Consider the following 17371-nt stretch of genomic DNA (forward strand, 5'->3'; position numbering starts at 1 on the left):
CAAAAAAAAAAAAAATACATATATATATATATATGTATTATATATATATATATAGAGAGAGAGAGAGAGAGAGAGAGCGAGAGCAGGAACTTCTTTTGATGAATTGTCTGAATAACTCCAACATAAGGTCTACAACCAGGTAAAAGTAGAATAATTGCCTTTGTTGAATCTGGAGAACCTGTGGGCATCCCTAATTTTGACACCCTGCTCACTTGCCCTTCTTGTTGCCTCAAGCCTCTCCCACTTCTGTCTTCCCATGTCTTCTGCAAAAATGCCTCCTAAGAGGCCACAAATAACTTAGTTTGAAAGCCATGGGGATATGTGAAGTGCCATGTAGCACCCCCTGAAGTAGGTACTACAGCAGCTCCACTCTGAATCATGGGATTTCTGGCCTTCTTTCAGTGAACATTCTTCTTGATCCTTCCTGTATTTCTTCTTCCCTTGACCCTGCAGGAGCTCAAGGTGGCTCTGTGGCCAGGGCAATTTTGGAGAGCAAAAAATTTGCAGTGAGAGCAGTGACCAGGGATGTAACTCGACCAAATGCCCTGGAGCTCCAGCGCCTTGGAGCTGAGGTGGTAAAAGGTGACCTGAATGATAAAGCATCCGTGGACAGTGCCTTAAAAGGTGCCTATGGGGCCTTCTTGGTGACCAACTTCTGGGACGCTCTCAACAAAGATAAGGAAGTGTTTCAGGTAGAAACCAAATTGTTTCTTTTTTCCTTTGAGCCCTTTCCTCTTACCCTCCCTAGCAGCTTCTTTCCTTCCTAGAAGGGGACAGGCCTTCAATCTGGGCAAATATATGTCTTACATCCCCTTTGGCATTTATAAAAAACATGTACTTTAAGTACTTGTTAAAGGTATCTTTGTAAAATTAATGTTATGTAGCATCTGTCTAGGTCTGAAGACCTTGAATATTCCAGAGTGACCGTTTAATGAAGCTAGTCATTGGATTATCTACTTCTCACCATTTGTTTGTACATGGCATGGGGGGTGGTAGCAAAGGTACCCCCGAATTTGAAGCTAGTCTGAGAGTGAAATAGAAAGAATAAAGATGTAATTTACACTTCATTTACACTTCAGATCGATAATTTGGGGATGGGAACATAGAAAAAGAAATAAACGAGCAAACAAGCCCACAGTGAATTAAATTCAGGCAAAATGAAAGTTTGTAGAAAAAGTAAATGTAGGCTGGGCGCAGTGGCTCACGCCTGTAATCCCAGCACTTTTGGAGGCCAAGGCGGGTGGATCACCTGAGGTTGGGAGTTTGAGACCAGCCTGAACAACATGGTGAAACCCTGTCTCTACTAAAAATACAAAATTAGCCAGGCGTGGTGGTGCATGCCTGTAATCCCAGCTAATTGGGAGGCTGAGGCAGGAGAATCAGTTGAACCTGGGAGTTGGAGGTTGCAGTGAGCCAAGATCAGACTATTTCTCTCCAGTGTGGGCAACAAGAGTGAAACTCCGTTTCAAAAAAAAAAAAAGAAAAAGAAGAAATAAATGTAACCATAGAATATCACATAACTCAGCTTCAGCTGTGTATAAGCACTAAATATTGATCTAGCCAAAAACAATGATTGGGAGAATGAAAAAAGGGAATTGTGTATATGTGTGGTGGTGGTGGTGGACAACGTGAGTGAGTAAGAGAGGAGACAGAGCGAGTGAGTGAGAGAGAATAATTAAATCCTCATCTTTCATAGTAGGAATTTAGTAGATGATATTTCAAATTGAAAAAATCAAGAATTAGTGGTATAAACGTTTACAAAAATAAACAGCTAAATGAAATTGAAGTGTTACTTCTGGAGAACAGTAATCAGCATGGGGCACAGGGAACTTATTTTATTTTATTTGTTTTATTTTATTTTTTTAGAGACAGGGTCTCACTATGTTACCCATGCTGGTCCTGAACCCCTGGGCTCAAGTAATCCTCTCATCTCAGCCTCTTGGGAATTTCTTTTTCACTATAAGATCCACTCCCTCCCAACCCATGACAGTACTATTTGACATTTTAAACTATGTATATGTATACATTTGAGAAAAAATGAAGATTAGATTTAAAAAAATATAATGGATGGTATTAGCCACTTGAAGAAATGGTACAATTCAAAAAATCGAGAGCAGGATCAAACTGTTCCAGGAATGTCTCTTGAATTAATGATACCATTCACAGCCTGTGTTTTAGTGATAAACTCTGGAAGGGCTTATTTTAGGAGACTTGAATTCTACTTCTGATATTCACTTACTAGGAAACGTAGGGGTACAAGTCACCTCTCTGCTTCACTTCCTGCCTCTGCTAACCCAGGTTAATTATGTCTTCTCTGCCCGCCGCATGAGGTTTTGTAAGGAAAAGTAAGAAAGGAAAAGCAAAAAGGAAGGAAAAAAGAAGAGAGAGATGAAAGTGCTTTGGAAAATTTGGACCTAAACACACACAAAAAAGAGAATATATATACTTACGTGTTTGTGTGTGTGTATATACGCCTCCATTATGCCCTCAATATCCAAATGGTGTGTAGATATAGTCCATTACTAGACACAGTTATAGAAAATAAATAAATGCGATTGCAGTTGATCACAAAGACACTGAACCCAGAGAAAAACGCCATCTCTTCCTGGCCAGTTGCCACCAGGTTGCTTCTTAGCTTCAGACAGGTATCTGGGGTTCCTTTCTCCTCTGCCCCTCCCTAATTTCTTATTCTACTACTCCCCACCTCCGGTGTTCTGCTGACAGCCCCCATGGGAGCAGGCTGAGGAGTTGGGGGTTTTGGAGTGGAACCTCTGCTCAGCAATGCTGGTGTAGTGGCCTCTCATAAGGTAAATTGAATATATTTTGAGGCTAGTAGAACTTCCTCTCCATAGGGATGAGGGTAATAAGAAAAGGAGCAGGTGGGCCTGGCGCCGTGGCTCAGGCCTGTAATCCCAACACTTTTGGAGTCCGAGGTAGGCAGATGACTTGAGATCAGGAGTTTGAGACCAGCCTGGCTGTATGGTGAAACCCCATCTCTACTACAAAATACAAAAAACTAGCTGGGCGTGGTGGTGCCCACTTGTAATCCCAGGTACTCGGGAGGCTGAGCCAGGAGAATCACTTGAATCCAGGGGGCGGAAGTTGCAGTGAGCGGAAATCATGAGACTCTGTCTAAAAAAAAAAAGCAGGGGACAGGAAGGGAGAGGGGAGTGGAGGAGATTCTGCTCTGAATATCTGTCCAAATGCAAATACAAATACAGCGGCCTATATGAGGATTTACTTTTGACCCTCAGGGGAAGCTGGTGGCAGACACCGCCAAGCATCTGGGTCTGAAGCACGTGGTTTACAGTGGCCTGGAGAACGTCAAGCGGCTGACGGATGGCAAGCTGCAGGTGCCGCACTTTGACAGCAAGGGCGAGGTGGAGGAGTACTTCTGGTCCATTGGCATCCCCATGACCAGTGTCCGCGTGGCGGCCTACTTTGAAAACTTTCTCACGGCGTGGCGGCCCGTGAAAGCCTCTGATGGAGATTACTACACCTTGGGTAAAATGAAGTGAAAGCTCACCAGGCACCTGGTTGCCCTCCTCTCTACTCACTTGCCTCCCTCTCTTCCTTCTTGCCCCTCTGCAGTGGACACCTACCATTTGAGTGCCTTCTATGTGTTTAGCTCTGTGTGAAGTGCCGAGAGGGCTGCCAAATTGTCCTAGGCTTCTCTAGGGCACTACACTAAATTGCTCTTCTAGGGCAGAGAACTAGATCTGGGATCAGAAGCACAAAGGGTTACATTTCCAATCGTAACATACTGACCGTCCTTAATGTAAGTACTGGAGTTAGCTATGTGACCTCCAACCTCAGTTTCCTCAGGTTATTTTTATTTTTATTTTTTGAGATGGAGTCTTGCTCTGTCGCCCAGGCTGAGTGCAGCAGCATGATCTTGGCTCACTGCAACCTCCACAGCCTGGGTTCAAGTGATTCTTGTGCCTCAGCCTCCTGAGTGCCTGGGATTACATGCACCCACCACCACACCTGGCTAATTTTTGCATTTTTAAATAGATACAGGGTTTCACCATGTTGACCAGGCTAGTCTCAAACTCCGGAACTCAAGGGATCCAGCCAACTCAGCCTCCCAAAATATTGGGATTACAGGTGTGAGCCACCATGGCTGGCAGTTTCCTCAGGTTTAATGGGAAAATTGGACAAGATGACTTTTTTATTTTTTATTTTTTTGAGTCTGGGTCTCTGCTGCCCAGGCTGGAATGCAGTGGGTCTTTCGCCCATACTGGGTTTCATTGCTCACTGTGCAGCCTCGAACTTTTGGGCTCAAGCATCCTCCTACCTCAGCCTCCTGAGTAGCTAGGACTACAGGGGTATACCATCACATCTGGCCAATTCTTATTTTATTTTATTTTTGTAGAAATGGGGTCTCTCTTTGTTGCCCAGGCTGGTCTTGAACTCCTGGGCTCGAGTGATCCTCCCGCCTCTGCCTCCCAAAGTGCTGTGATTACAGGTGTGCGCTACGATGCCCAGCCTCAGGATGACTTCTAAGAGCCCTTCTAGCTCAGCCATCTGACCTTCTGTGGCAACAATGGAGGAAAAGTGTTCTTCTGATCTGGGTCCCATGGTCAGAATTAGAGCTTAGAGGGACTGTGACCTGCCCGGGAGACAGGTTCGCAGGCCCTACCTGCACAGAGTCCAATTCCATAGGTCTGGGTTGATGCCTGGGAGAATGTAGTTTTAACAAGGACTCCAGGTAATTCCAATGCTGCTGGTCCACTGGCCGGCATTCCTCTTCCCTTTGGGGACACTTTCTGTGGCCATGGTCAGAGTTGACCTTTGTGCAGTAGATGGAATGTGGAAATACCAATGACAACAATTCAGGCTTTCTTCCTTGATTCAGAATTAACACTCATCAGAAGCCGGGAGGGGTGGCCTGTGGTCCCAGCTACTCAGGAGGCTTAGGTGACAGGATTGTTTGAAATAGAATGAGGGAGGGGAGGGTAGTAGGAGGTGAGGTCAGAACTAACAGGGTAGTAGGAGGTGAGGTCTGGTTGTGTAAGCTTCGTAAACAACTAGCTTTTCCTCTGAGAGACACAGAGAGCTATCAGAAGGTTCTGAGCAGACAGGGCCAGATGTGGTGGCTCATGCCTGTAATCCCAGCACTTTGGGAGGCCGTGGCAGGTAGATCACTTGAGGCCAGGAGTTTGAGACCAGCCTGGCTAAGATGAGGAAACCCCATCTCTACTAAAAGTACAAAAATTAGCTGGGTATGGTGGTAGGTGCTTGTAATCCCAGCTACTGGGGAGGCTGAGGCAGGAGAATTACTTGAACCTGGGAGGCAGAGGTTGCAGTGAGCTGGGATTACACTACTGCACTCCAGCCTGGGTGACACAGTGGAACTCCATCTCAAAAAAAAAAAAAAGAAGAAGATTCTGAGCAGATGTAACATTCACCTGAGCTGAGTTTTTTACAGGGTCACTCTGATTTTTATGTTGAAAAGAGACTATGAAAGGGCAAGAGTTTGGCCGGGCATGGTGGCTCACACCTGTAATCCCAGCACTTTGGGGGACTGAGGCCGGTGGATCATGAGGTCAGGAGTTTGAGACCAGCCTGGTCAAGATAGTGAAACCCCGTCTCTGCTAAAAATACAAAAATTCGCTGAGCATGTGTGCCTGTAATCCCAGCTACTCGGGAGGCTGAGGCAGGAGAATTGCTTGAACCCAGGAGGCGGAGGTTGCAGCGAGCTGAGATCGCGCCACTGCACACTCTAGCCTGGGTGACAGAGCAAGACTCTGTCTCAAAAAAAATTTTTTTTTTTCGTATTTTTAGTAGAAACGGGATTTCACCGTGTTAGTCAGGATGCTCTCGATCTCCTGATCTCGTGATCCTCCCGCCTTGGCCTCCCAAAGTGCTGGGATTAAAGGCATGAGCCACTTCACCTTGGCTGCTATGGTATTTCTGACAGGCTGCCTGGATAACATGGTGAAACACTGTCCCTACTGAAAATACACAAATCAGCCTGGTGTGGTAGCAGGTGTCTGTAATTCCAGCACTTTGGGAGCCCAAGGCGGGCGGATCATGAGGTCAGGAGATCGAGACCATCCTGGCTAAGACGGTGAAACCCTGTCTCTACTAAAAATACAAAAAATTAGCTGGGCTTGGTGGCAGGCGCCTGTAGTCCCAGCTACTCAGGAGTCTGAGGCAGGAGAATGGTGTGAACCCGGGAGGCAGAGCTTGCAGTGAGCAGAGATCGCGCCACTGCACTCCAGCCTGGACGAAAGTGCAAGACTCCGTCTCAAAAAAACAAAAACAAAAACAAAAACAAAACAAAAAACAAACAAATAAACAAAAAAGAAAGGGCAAGAGTGGAAACAAGGAGACAAATTTTGCAATAACTCAAGTCACGGATGATGGTGGCTTGGACCAGGGTGGTAGCATTGAAGATGATGAGAAGTGGCCAGATTTTGTACATATCATGCATATGATTTCCAAAGAAAAAAAAAAAAACAGGATATGGGATGTGAGAGAAGTGTCAAGGCTGACTGCAAGATTTGTGACCTGAGAAATCAGAATGATAGGGTTGCCATTAGCTGAGGTGGGAGGCTGTAGGGAAGTTGTTGGGGAGTGTAGTTCAGTTTGGGGACTGTTGAGTTTAAGATGTCTATTGAACAGTCAAGTAAGGATTTGAGTACGTAGTGGGACACATGAGTCTGGAATTCAGCAGAAGTTTTGGCTGGAGATATGTTTAATCATACTTTACATACAGAAGATATTTAGTAAATGGTTGCTCTTTTTAATCAATATCCAGACACTGTAGTATTCTCTCTCTCTCTTTTTTTTTTTGAGATGAAGTCTTGCTTTGTTACCCAGGCTGGAGTGCAGTGGCACGATCTCGGCTCACTGCAACCTCTGCCTTCTGGGTTCAAGTAATTCTCCTGCCTCAGCCTCCGGAGTAGCTGGGATTACAGGCACGCACCATCACGTCTGGCTAATTTTTGTATTTTCAGTATAGACAGGGTTTCACCATGTTGGCCAGGCTGGTCTCGAACTCCTGACCTTAGGTGATATGCTCGCCTATGCCTCCCAAAGTGCTGGGATTATGGGTGTGAGACACTGCATTTGACCTGTAATTTCTCAAACAAAACCTTGTAACTGTGTGTAGATTGTGGCCCCTGGGTTTTACATTGCCTTCCCACACCTTTTGTTTAAGTGATTGATTAGTTTGGGTTGGTGGGACCTACCAAGGATGTGATATCATTAACTATTTATCTGTTCCTATTTTTTTTTTTTAATTAGCTGTACCAATGGGAGATGTACCAATGGATGGTATCTCTGTTGCTGATATTGGAGCAGCCGTCTCTAACATTTTAATTCTCCAGAGGAATTTTAGGCAAGGCCGTGGGGCTCAGTGCAGAAGCACTAACAGTACAGCAATATGCTGATGTTTTGTCCAAGGTTTTGGGGAAAAAAGTCCGAGATGCAAAGGTGAGTTCTTAGGGGACATCCATGTGATCACAAGAGGCTACCTTGGTTAACATTCCACTGACTTACAAATTTTGGTAGACTGTGGATTTAGGCAGGATTGAACTTAAACTTTCAAAAGAAATTGAGAAGGACTGTGGTTGCATAAATCTAACTTCATTGATTGTAGCAGTAGAATCTCTCCCATACGGCTTTATTTCTTTGGCTTAGGGTTAATTGACTTGTAAAAGTAAAATTACTTTTGAGTGGAAAGAACTTAGAATGTGAAGATTGAGATACAGCCTTTTCACACACACAATCCCAACTCCTTGCATAAGCCCTTGATGCTGACCACTTCGGTCGGCCAGAACTAGCTGATGTGGAACAAGGCACTTAGCTTCATTGAGCCTCAGCTTCCTCAGTTGCAAAGTGGGGCATGATAGTATCTACTTCGGGTGTTCCTGTGAAAATTACAGAGAATACGTTTAAAGGGCTTATGATAGTGTTTGGCACATAGCAGTGATGTATCAAGTCTCTGTGATGAACCCAGTGCTACTTTAAGGAATTTGCAGCAAGGTTGGAGTGAAAATGTTAATGCCTATCAAGTCACCATGATCATTATAAGACATAACTCTATAGGTGCTCAATTGTGTTGTTCAGAATATCAGTGCTATAGGTGACCAGAAAACAGTGGAAGAAGGTTTCATGGAAGACGTGGGCTTGAGTTGGTCCTTGAGGGAACACGACTGTGTATAGATAGAGGGGGCACCAAGAAGGCTGGCCTGGCTGATTCTAGAATAAACACAACAAAAAAGAGGCAGTATGGGAAGGAGGCAGATTCTGGCTCTGCTCCTATCCTTGGTAATTTACTTAACCCCTCTCCATCTCAGTTTCTTCATATCTTCCAAAAAAAGTTGTTATACCTCCTTCATGGGATCATTGTGAGGATGAAATGAGATCTGTACAGCAGGTGCTTGGCACTGGGTCTGGCACTTAGTAAGCCCTCAACAACTGATCATGCTATAAATCATGCAGGAATGGCCCCCTTGTGTGGGTGGCTGCCTTCTTGGGCTTGGAGGTAAGTTATTTTCTCCAAGGAATTATGCCTGGCCAGGACAGACTTTTTACAAAAGAGTGAGAATTGGTGATATTGAGCATTACCAGCCATTTCCCCAAGCAGGTATTGATAAGAGGAAAGGAAAAGAAAACAGGCTGTTTTCAGGGTACAATGATAGAGTTGAGTAGTTCCAATAGCGACCTTATGGCCCACAAAGCCTACAGTATTTATGTCTAGGCCTTTAAAGAAAAGTTTGTTTCCCAGCACTTTGGGAGGCCAAGGAGGGTGGATCACGAGGTCAGGAGTTTGAGACCAGCCTGGCCAACATGGTGAAACCCCATCTCTACTAAAATACAAAATTAGCTGGGCATGGTGGTGGGCGCCTGTAATCCCAGCTACTGGGGAGGCTGAGGCAGGAAAATTGTTTGAACCCAGGAGGTGGAGGTTGCAGTGAGCCAGGATTGCGCCATCGCACTCCAGCCTGGGCGACAGGGCGAGACTCCGTATCAAAAACAAAACAAAAATAAAAAATAAAAAAAGGTTTGTTGACATATGTTCTAGAACATTTCCTAGAATTAGGGATAGAAGTTGGGATCAGCAGCTCTTGTGCTTCTAGAGGGGGTATCTAGATTCCCAATTCAGCCTCGGGCACTGAAGTTGTCAGGAGGCAAAGGTTTTTTTTTTTTTTTCTGGAAAACCAGTGTAGGATTCAATCTAGCCACAAAACCACATCTGGTTATCTCATTGAAGCCACACACACATTTCTTGGAGAGATTAAGTTACTCCTATACCCAAGAAGGCAGCCACCCACTCAAAGATGGGCTCACAAGAGGATCTGCAAGGTTCCTTGTACCTGGGTGCACACTTACTTCTCAGTGACCCTTCTCCCAGACCATTTGCATTTGGGTCATATATTCGTTTTGTCTTGTGGGTTTGAACCCTGTAAGGAAGGAGAGAGAGAGTGTGAGTGTAGGGGATGAGTGTGTGTATTGATTCTCAGAGGATGCAGTAGACATTGTTCTGAATTGCTCAGAACCTTTCAAGCATCTGTTAGTCACATACTTGGTCCCTGACTCTTCTTGGTGTACAAATTGCTTTATAATGCAGCTGAAGCTCCTCTGGCACCACAAGCTGTAGGGCATCAGAGGCTGCAACTTCTACAGAAAGGTCTGACAATTCCGGGGAAGGGTGCATCTCGCCACAAGGTGGCGCTCCAGCCCTCACGGTCTGACTTCCTCCCACCTCCTCAAGGGGGTATGAAATGTCTGATTGAAACTGTCTAACCCCCAAAGGAAGATGGTTTTCTCAGAAAGTGAGACACAACAGAACAGACCTCTTTCCTTCAAAAATCTGCAGTAAAAGAATTCCTTATTTCACTGAAGTATATTTGATATCAAAGTTATGGATAAAAGAGCGACTCAAGGAGACAGACATGGAAGAATCTTCCATGCTTCTCACACAGACTTCTATTTCCAAACTCACTTCAAATTGTCAATGTTTTTCTGATTTCAAAAATAGCAAATACTTATTGAAGAAAACTCAGAAAATTATGAAAAAGAAAATACAAATCACACATAGTTCAATCTCTTAGAGATAGCTACTGTTAAGATTTGACAGATTTTCTTGTCTTTTTCCAGTATATGTAAGTATTTAATAATTGTACATATATACATACATATATTATAGCATATACTTACATATTTATTGTATTAAATATATACATATGTATATGTATATATGTGTATATATGTATATATTTAATACAATTATTGTATGTATATTGTATATACATATGATACACATAATGTGTACACAATAATGTATTAAGTACAATAATTGTATTTAAATTGTATTTAAATAAATACTAGCATCTATTAGTCATATACTTGGTCCCTGACTCTTCTTGGTATACAAATTGTTTTATAATGCAGCTGAAGCTCCTCTGGCACCACAAGCTGTAGGGCATCAGAGGCTGGAACTTCTATAGAATGGTCGGACAATTCCGGGGAAGGGTGCATCTGGCCACAAGATGGCCATATTATTGTATTCAATATATACATATATACACATACTTATATATACATATGTATATATTTAATACAATTAAAATAACACTAAATGTAGCATTTTGTTTCTGGCCTTTTCAGTTAATGAGAATTTTTCTATTTTGTTAAACTTCTCCAAAAACATTAAACTGCATTATGTTCTGAGAGTAGATGTACCACAATTAATTCTACCATTTCTCTATTGTTGGCCATGTAGGTTGTTCTTAATTTTCTCATTATTATGAATGCATGTGACAATCATCACTTTGCCTAAGTTGTTTGCATCTGTCAGTTTTTTAAAGACCAAGTAAAGTTGCAAAGTCAGAGTTTATCTCTGAGGGCTAAAGACAGATTATACTGGATCCAATAGAAATGATTTTAGCTAATTCAGTAGGGGGGATTATGGATCTAGTTACTATTAGAAAGGATTCAAGGAGTGGATTTTATGGAAGGTGACAGAAGGCAGCTCGGTTGGTGTGGGATGGGCTCCATTTCTGCTTGGGCCTGGCCTTGGCAAAGGCTGGGGCAATTGGAGGTAAAATACAGACCTCTAACCAAGAAAGGGAGCAAGGATGGATGGGCCATCAGCCAGGTGAGAAGGAGAGCCTGGTGCCAGAGAGGGGGGATCTTGACGCTTCATGGAGGTCCAGGTGGGTGGACGGTTTCAGAGGGCTGGTAGAGGAATATGAAGAGGAAGTGTAGGCGAAAGCACTGCGAGGTGCTATTCACATGAAGGCTGATACAGATCTATAGTACCTTATTGAAAAGGCTTGGGGCCAGAAACAATTCAGCTTTAGGAATCTTTCAGCTTTTAGATAGGTTATTGTCTACGTATATTATATAACATCACCAGCAGGGGCTGGAGCAGGAACCTGTAATCAAACACATCTGTATCTCTGCAGGCAAATATTTGAATGTTTCCACTAAATGGTGTAATTAAAGACCATAACTAGCTTCACATAGTTAGATCAGGTTTGCCACCAAATTAGTTCAAAAAGGTCAGTTTGCTGGCAAATGGCTTATGGGGACAAAAAAAAAAAAAAAGCTTTAGAGTCTCTTGGATTTTGGAATTAGGCTAAAGAATTGGGGACCTGGCTGGGTGCTGTGGCTCACACCTGTAATCCCAGCACTTTGGGAGGCAGAGGCGGGTGGATCACCTGAGGTCAGGAGTTTGAGACCAGGCTGGCCAACATGGCAAAACCCCCATCTCTACTAAAAATACATAAAATTAGTCAGCTGCGGTGGTGGGTGCCTATAATCCCAGCTACTCAGGAGGCTGAGGCAGGAGAATTACTTGAACTCGGAGGGCAGAGGTTGCAGTGAGCTGAGATTGCGCCACTGCACTCCAGCCTGGGTGACAGAGTGAGACTCCGTTTTAAAAAAAAAAAATTATGGAACTGTATCATCATTAAGGTGAATAATGTCATTTCAAACTATTTTAAGTATGGGCTATAACATTTTCTGTCTTTTTATTTGTTCTTAAAAAGATTACCCCAGAAGTTTTCGAGAAGCTGGGATTCCCTGCAGCGAAGGAAATAGCTGATATGTGTCGTTTCTATCAAATGAAGCCAGACCGAGATGTCAAGCTCACCCACCGACTAAATCCCAAAGTCAAAAGCTTCAGCCAGTTTATCTCAGAGAACCAGGGAGCCTTCAAGGGCATGTAGAAAATCAGCTGTTCAGATAGGCCTCTGAACCACACAGCCTCTTTCCTCTCTGATCCTTTTCCTCTTTACAGCACAACATTCATGTTGACAGAACATGCTGGAATGCAATTGTTTGCAACATTGAAGGATTTCCTGCAGTCCCCTCTTCAGTAGGAAGCACCGTGTTGGTGATAGGACACAGTAATCTGATTCACCTTTAACTTGCTAGTTAGTGATAAGGGTGGTACACCTGTTTGGTAAAATGAGCCGCCTCGGAACTTGGAGCTTCTCCCCTAACACTAATAGGAGGGCAGATTATACTGGGATTTCTCCTGGGTGAGTGATTCCAAGCCCTAGCGCTGAAATTCCCCTAGGCAGCTCCAGTTTTCTCAACTGCATTACAAAATTCCCAGTGAACTTTTAAGTAGTTTTAATTTTAAAAAACGAACATCTTTGTAGAGAATTTTCTGGGGAACATGGTGTTCAGTGAACAAGCACAAGCTCTGGAAATGCTAAAATTCAGTTTTGCTTCAAGATTGGAAGTTTATTTTCTGAAGTTTATTTCATTCATGAAGTCATCTATTAGCCACCATTCAGTTATTTGTCTATTAATTCCTTGGTCCTTCATTTATCCATTCTGCAAACTTTTCTTGAGCACTAGCATGGGTGGCGCATTTGTGGACTTTGCTTCATTCCTATGTGTTTTCTTCTCAGAGTGATCCACTCTCAGAAAGGCTCCTTTCCAGTTTGTGGTTGAGTTGGAGTCAGGTCAGGGCCAAGAGGGCCCATCTCGCAATTTAGCTCTAGGCAAAATCCAGGGGATCTGCAGTGGGGAGTGGGGACAGCATGCTGGAGGGAAGGCCTATGAAGGGTAGGGATGTGGAAAGAGGAGGTGACAGAAGGACCCCACAGGACCTTCTTATATCTCTGGCTTAGCATTTTTTACATCATATTGTAATTGTCTTATTTGCTAGTTTTCTTTCTTTCTGTGAGTGACTTACGCTCATCTTTATCCCAGTGCCTGGTACATAATAAGTGATCAATAAATGTTGATTGACTAAATGAGTAAATAATCAATTCTATTATTACAAGAAAAGAGTGGCCAGGCACAGTGGCTGGTATGTGTAATCCCAGGACTTTGGAGAGGCTGAGGTGGATGGATCGCCTGAGTCCAGGAGTTTAAGACTAGCCTGGGCATCATGGTGAGACCCTGTCTCTGGAAAAAAAAAAATTAGCCAGGCCATGGTGTTGTGCTCCTTTGGTCCCAGCTACTCGGGGGCTGAGGTTGCAGGATCACCTGAGCCTGGAGGTTGAGGCTGCAGTGAGCCGTGATCATGCCACTGCACTCCAGCCTCGGTGACAGAGTAAGAACCTGTCTCTAAATAAGTAAATAAATAAACAGGTGCATTGCTTGTGTGTATTGGGGATGTGGTTCTTACTCCCCGAAAAGAACTAGCAACTGCTACTTTTTAAGGGCAAGAGATTGGCCTCTTCTGGGAATGGAGGATCCCCCACTATCCAGCGTGTGATGATAGAAGCCCCTGAGCAAGGACAGAGATGGTGGAGCCTGTGTGAGAGCCCTTGGCCCGGAATCTCACTCAGGAGAGGGAGACTTGGTGGTGGCAAAAGACAGCCTTTTCTGTTTTAGAGCTCCAAGCGACGAGTGTTGAATAAATGATGTTGAAGTTGTTGCCGATAAATTTTGATTCTTGGGGGGCAATCACAATTGAAGTGCATTTGAGGACCACTCTCCTTTTCAAAATACCAAGCCCCCAGCAATCAATTCTGTGCAACTTAAGTGCTCAGCCCTGGGAAATTGGCCTGGATAAATTTCTAAAAGGGAAAAGAAAAGAAAACAAAACCCTAAACTAAAATAGGTGACTTATTACTTATCTGGGTGGGCCAGATGGGAAGAATGACTGCTGTTCCCTAAATAAACCTCAGGGTCCCCCATGTGGAGAGTGACTACAGGCCCAAGGGTCCCCTGGACTTTTTGTGTGTTTGCTGGGATGGCAGGTTGCTTCTTTTGGACCAGGATAGCTGGGCATGGTGACTCACACCTGCAATCCCAGGACTTTGGGAGGCCAAGGTGGGAGGATTGTTTGAGGCCAGAAATTTGAGACCAGACTGGGCAACATAGCCAGATTCTATTTCTAAAAAAAAAAAAAAAACTCAGCCAGGCATAGTAGTGTATGCCTGTAGCCCCAGCTATTTAGGAAGATGAGGCAGGAGGATCGCTTGAGCCTAGAAATTTGAGGCTTCAGTGACCTGTGATCATGCCACTGCATTCCAGACAGAGTGAGACTTGCCTTCTCTCTCTCTTTTTTTTTTTTTGAGACAGGGTCTAACACTGTCACCCAGGCTGGAGTGCAGTGGTGCAGTCACGGCTCACTATAGCCTAAAACTTCTGAGCCCAAGCGATCCTCCTGCCTCCACCTCCTGAGTAGCTGGGACTACAGGCACACAGTACCATGCCTGGCTAATTCTTTTTGTATTTTTGTAGGGACAGGGTCTAGCTATGTTGCCCAGCCTGGTCTCAAATTTCTGGCCTCAAGCGATCTGCCTGCCTCAGCCTCCCAAAGTGTTGGGATTACAGGCATGAGCCACCATGCCCAGCCTTCCCTGTCTCTTAAAAAAAAAAAATGGAAGAAAGAAAAGAAAAAAAGAATACTGAGACAGGCCAGGGCTGCATAGCCATGGGTCAGTCCCAACAATTGTTTCTGGAAAGCATGAGAAGTCCTTCCAGGATTTAGAACCAGACTTTACAGTGGCTGATCTGAAATGAGACTGTGCACTTTAGGCACCTCAATCTCACATAACAAAGAAGAGAAAAGAACTTCTAATTAGTCTGAGACATTTAATATTTGTTGACATTTTAATATTTAATAATAGTGGACAAAAGATTCCACCACTATCCTCTCCCACTCCTACCCAACAGTCTCCAGGCCAAGGGAAGGAAAGGATTCCCTTTGCAGTTTTTCAGGGTAGAGACCTGGAGATCCAAGAGAGGCACAGAAGGTGGAAATGGGGCCCTGCATATCAGTGAACAAGAGTACCCTCTGTTGTCCAAGAGTAGATTAGGGTTGGGGGTGTGGGCGATGGAATAGAAAGGATACAGAAGATCTGTCTCTGTGATTCCAGAAATGACCCTAGAAATCCAAGCTACAAAGTCAGATAATCCTGGATTCGACTGCCTCTGCCACTGACAAGTTGTGTGAACTTGGTCAAGTTACTTGATTCCTGAGCTTGGTCTCCCCATCCTCACTGGGGACTGCTGGGAGGACTAAAAGATAGAAAGCATGAGAGGCAGTTTGTATAGTCTTTGCCAGGTAGTAAGTGCTCAGGAAACAGCTGTAATTATTCTCTCTCTCTCTCTCTTTTTTTTTTTTTTGAGGCTCTTATTGCCTAGGCTGGAGTGCAATGGCGCAATCTCGGCTCACCACAACCTCTGCCTCCCGAGTTCAAGAATTTCTCTCCTGTCTCAGCCTCCCGAGTAGGTGGGCTTGCAGGCGCGTGCTGCCACGCCCAGCTAATTTTGTATTTTTAGTGGAGACGGAGTTTCTCCGTGTTGGTCAGGTTGGTCTCAAACTCCCGACCTCAGGTGATCAGCCCGCCTCGGCCTCCCAAAGTATTGGGATTACAGGCGTGAGCCACCGCGCCCAACCAAGAAACAGCTATAATTATTCTTGAGCATAATTCCTCCCCTTGCCTCCTTCATATGCCTCCCAAAGTTCTGAGGTGCCTCCTGGGCGGTTCCCGGTGTCGCCTGACCTTGGCCTCCTGGACTGCAGGTTCATCATGCTCTAACCGCCGGCTGCCAGGTGTCCTGTCCCTTCCCATCGCCCTTCTCCCACCACTAGATGGCAGGATGAGTCCAGCATAAGAAAGGATCGCGCTAGCGTCATCCCAGGTGATTTTTCCCAGGGCTTTTTTGGGAAATAAAGCCAAAGGAGATAGTTATGCGGCGCATCTTAAAGCCTTGTCGGTTACCCTCCGTGGCCATTTCGACAGACATGCGCTGGTCACCTTCTCTGGAGTGAAGTGCCTTCTCCGTGCTGGATTTGAGATTAAGGGAAGGAAAGGGAGGACCAAGGGATTATCCAAAGGCTCCAGCACTGGCTCGCTCCACGGCAGAGAAAGGCCTTCAGGCTGAGGGTGAGTCTTCTGCATAGAGGGGTCCCAGGCCCTGCTCCAGGACTGCAGAGCCCAGGGCCTGCCCTTTCTCCGCCTGGCAGCTGGGGCCGAACCTTGCTGGATGCTGGTGTTCCTGCTGCTGGCTTCTCCGCGGGTCACACTGCTTGTCATCCTCTGTCCGACCCAAGGGACCTTTGCAACTCTGAAGCCCCATCAAGACTACACAAGGGGCAGAGACGGTTCACTAAAAGGAAACTGGGGCACTGTTAGGAATGGCCCTCAAACATTGTCCATTCTCCCAAGTAACAGAGCAGAACACTCTGGCAGTGTAGTCCTGTCTTGGACTCCTCATGGGGGTGAGCAGGAAGGCAATAACATGAATTTTAAACCATCTCGGAGTAGAAGTTGCTATAACATTTCTCTCTCCCTTTCTTTCTTTTCTTTTCTTTCTTTCTTTCTTTCTTTCTTTCTTTCTTTCTTTCTTTCTTTCTTTCTTTCTTTCTTTCCTTCCTTCCTTCCTTCCTTCCTTCCTTCCTTCCTTCCTTCCTCTCTCTCTCTCTTTCTTTCTTTCTTCTCTTTCTCTCTCTCTCTCTCTCTTTTTTTTTTTAAGACGGAGTCGCGCTCTGTCACCCAGGCTGGAGTGCAGTGGCGCGCGATCTCAGCTCACTGTAAGCTCCGCCTCCCGGTTCAAGTGATTCTCCTGCCTCAGCCTCCCGAGTAGCTGGGATTACAGGCACCTGCCACCACGCCCGGTTAATTTTGTATTTTAGTAGAGACGGGGTTTCACCATGTTGGCCAGGTTGGTCTCAAACTCCTGACCTCGTGATCCGCCTGTCTCGGCCTCCCAAAGTGCTGGGATTACAGGAGTGAGCCACCGCGTCTTGGCTGCCCTAGCATTTCTGACGGGCTACCCGACTGAGTGTTGTAAGAGGATTAAAAATGTACACACCCTTTACTTGGCAAAACTCCTAAGAAACCATCTTAAGTAAATAAACACAAATATAGATAAAATATAATTTGAAGATTTTATTTGAAAGCATTTTTTTATAAGAGCAAAAAAAAAAAAAAAA

At 44.7% G+C, this 17371-nt stretch overlaps 1 protein-coding gene across 1 annotated transcript in view; it reads left to right on the top strand.

Moving 5' to 3' along the window:
* Window positions 1-13232, top strand: part of LOC108525476 (nmrA-like family domain-containing protein 1) — a 20957-nt gene extending 7725 nt beyond the window's left edge. Inside the window, exons 2-5 of the mRNA XM_017866443.1 lie at window positions 454-692; window positions 3255-3504; window positions 7255-7443; window positions 12009-13232. Of these exons, the coding sequence (XP_017721932.1) occupies window positions 454-692; window positions 3255-3504; window positions 7255-7400 (635 nt within the window). The 3' untranslated portion in view covers window positions 7401-7443; window positions 12009-13232. The remainder of the gene's footprint in view (window positions 1-453; window positions 693-3254; window positions 3505-7254; window positions 7444-12008) is intronic.
* Window positions 13233-17371: the final 4139 nt, after the last annotated feature.

The sequence above is a fragment of the Rhinopithecus bieti genome, unplaced genomic scaffold, assembly GCF_001698545.2.
Source record: "Rhinopithecus bieti isolate Rb0 unplaced genomic scaffold, ASM169854v2 scaffold_2432, whole genome shotgun sequence".
Taxonomy (NCBI): Eukaryota; Metazoa; Chordata; class Mammalia; order Primates; family Cercopithecidae; genus Rhinopithecus; species Rhinopithecus bieti.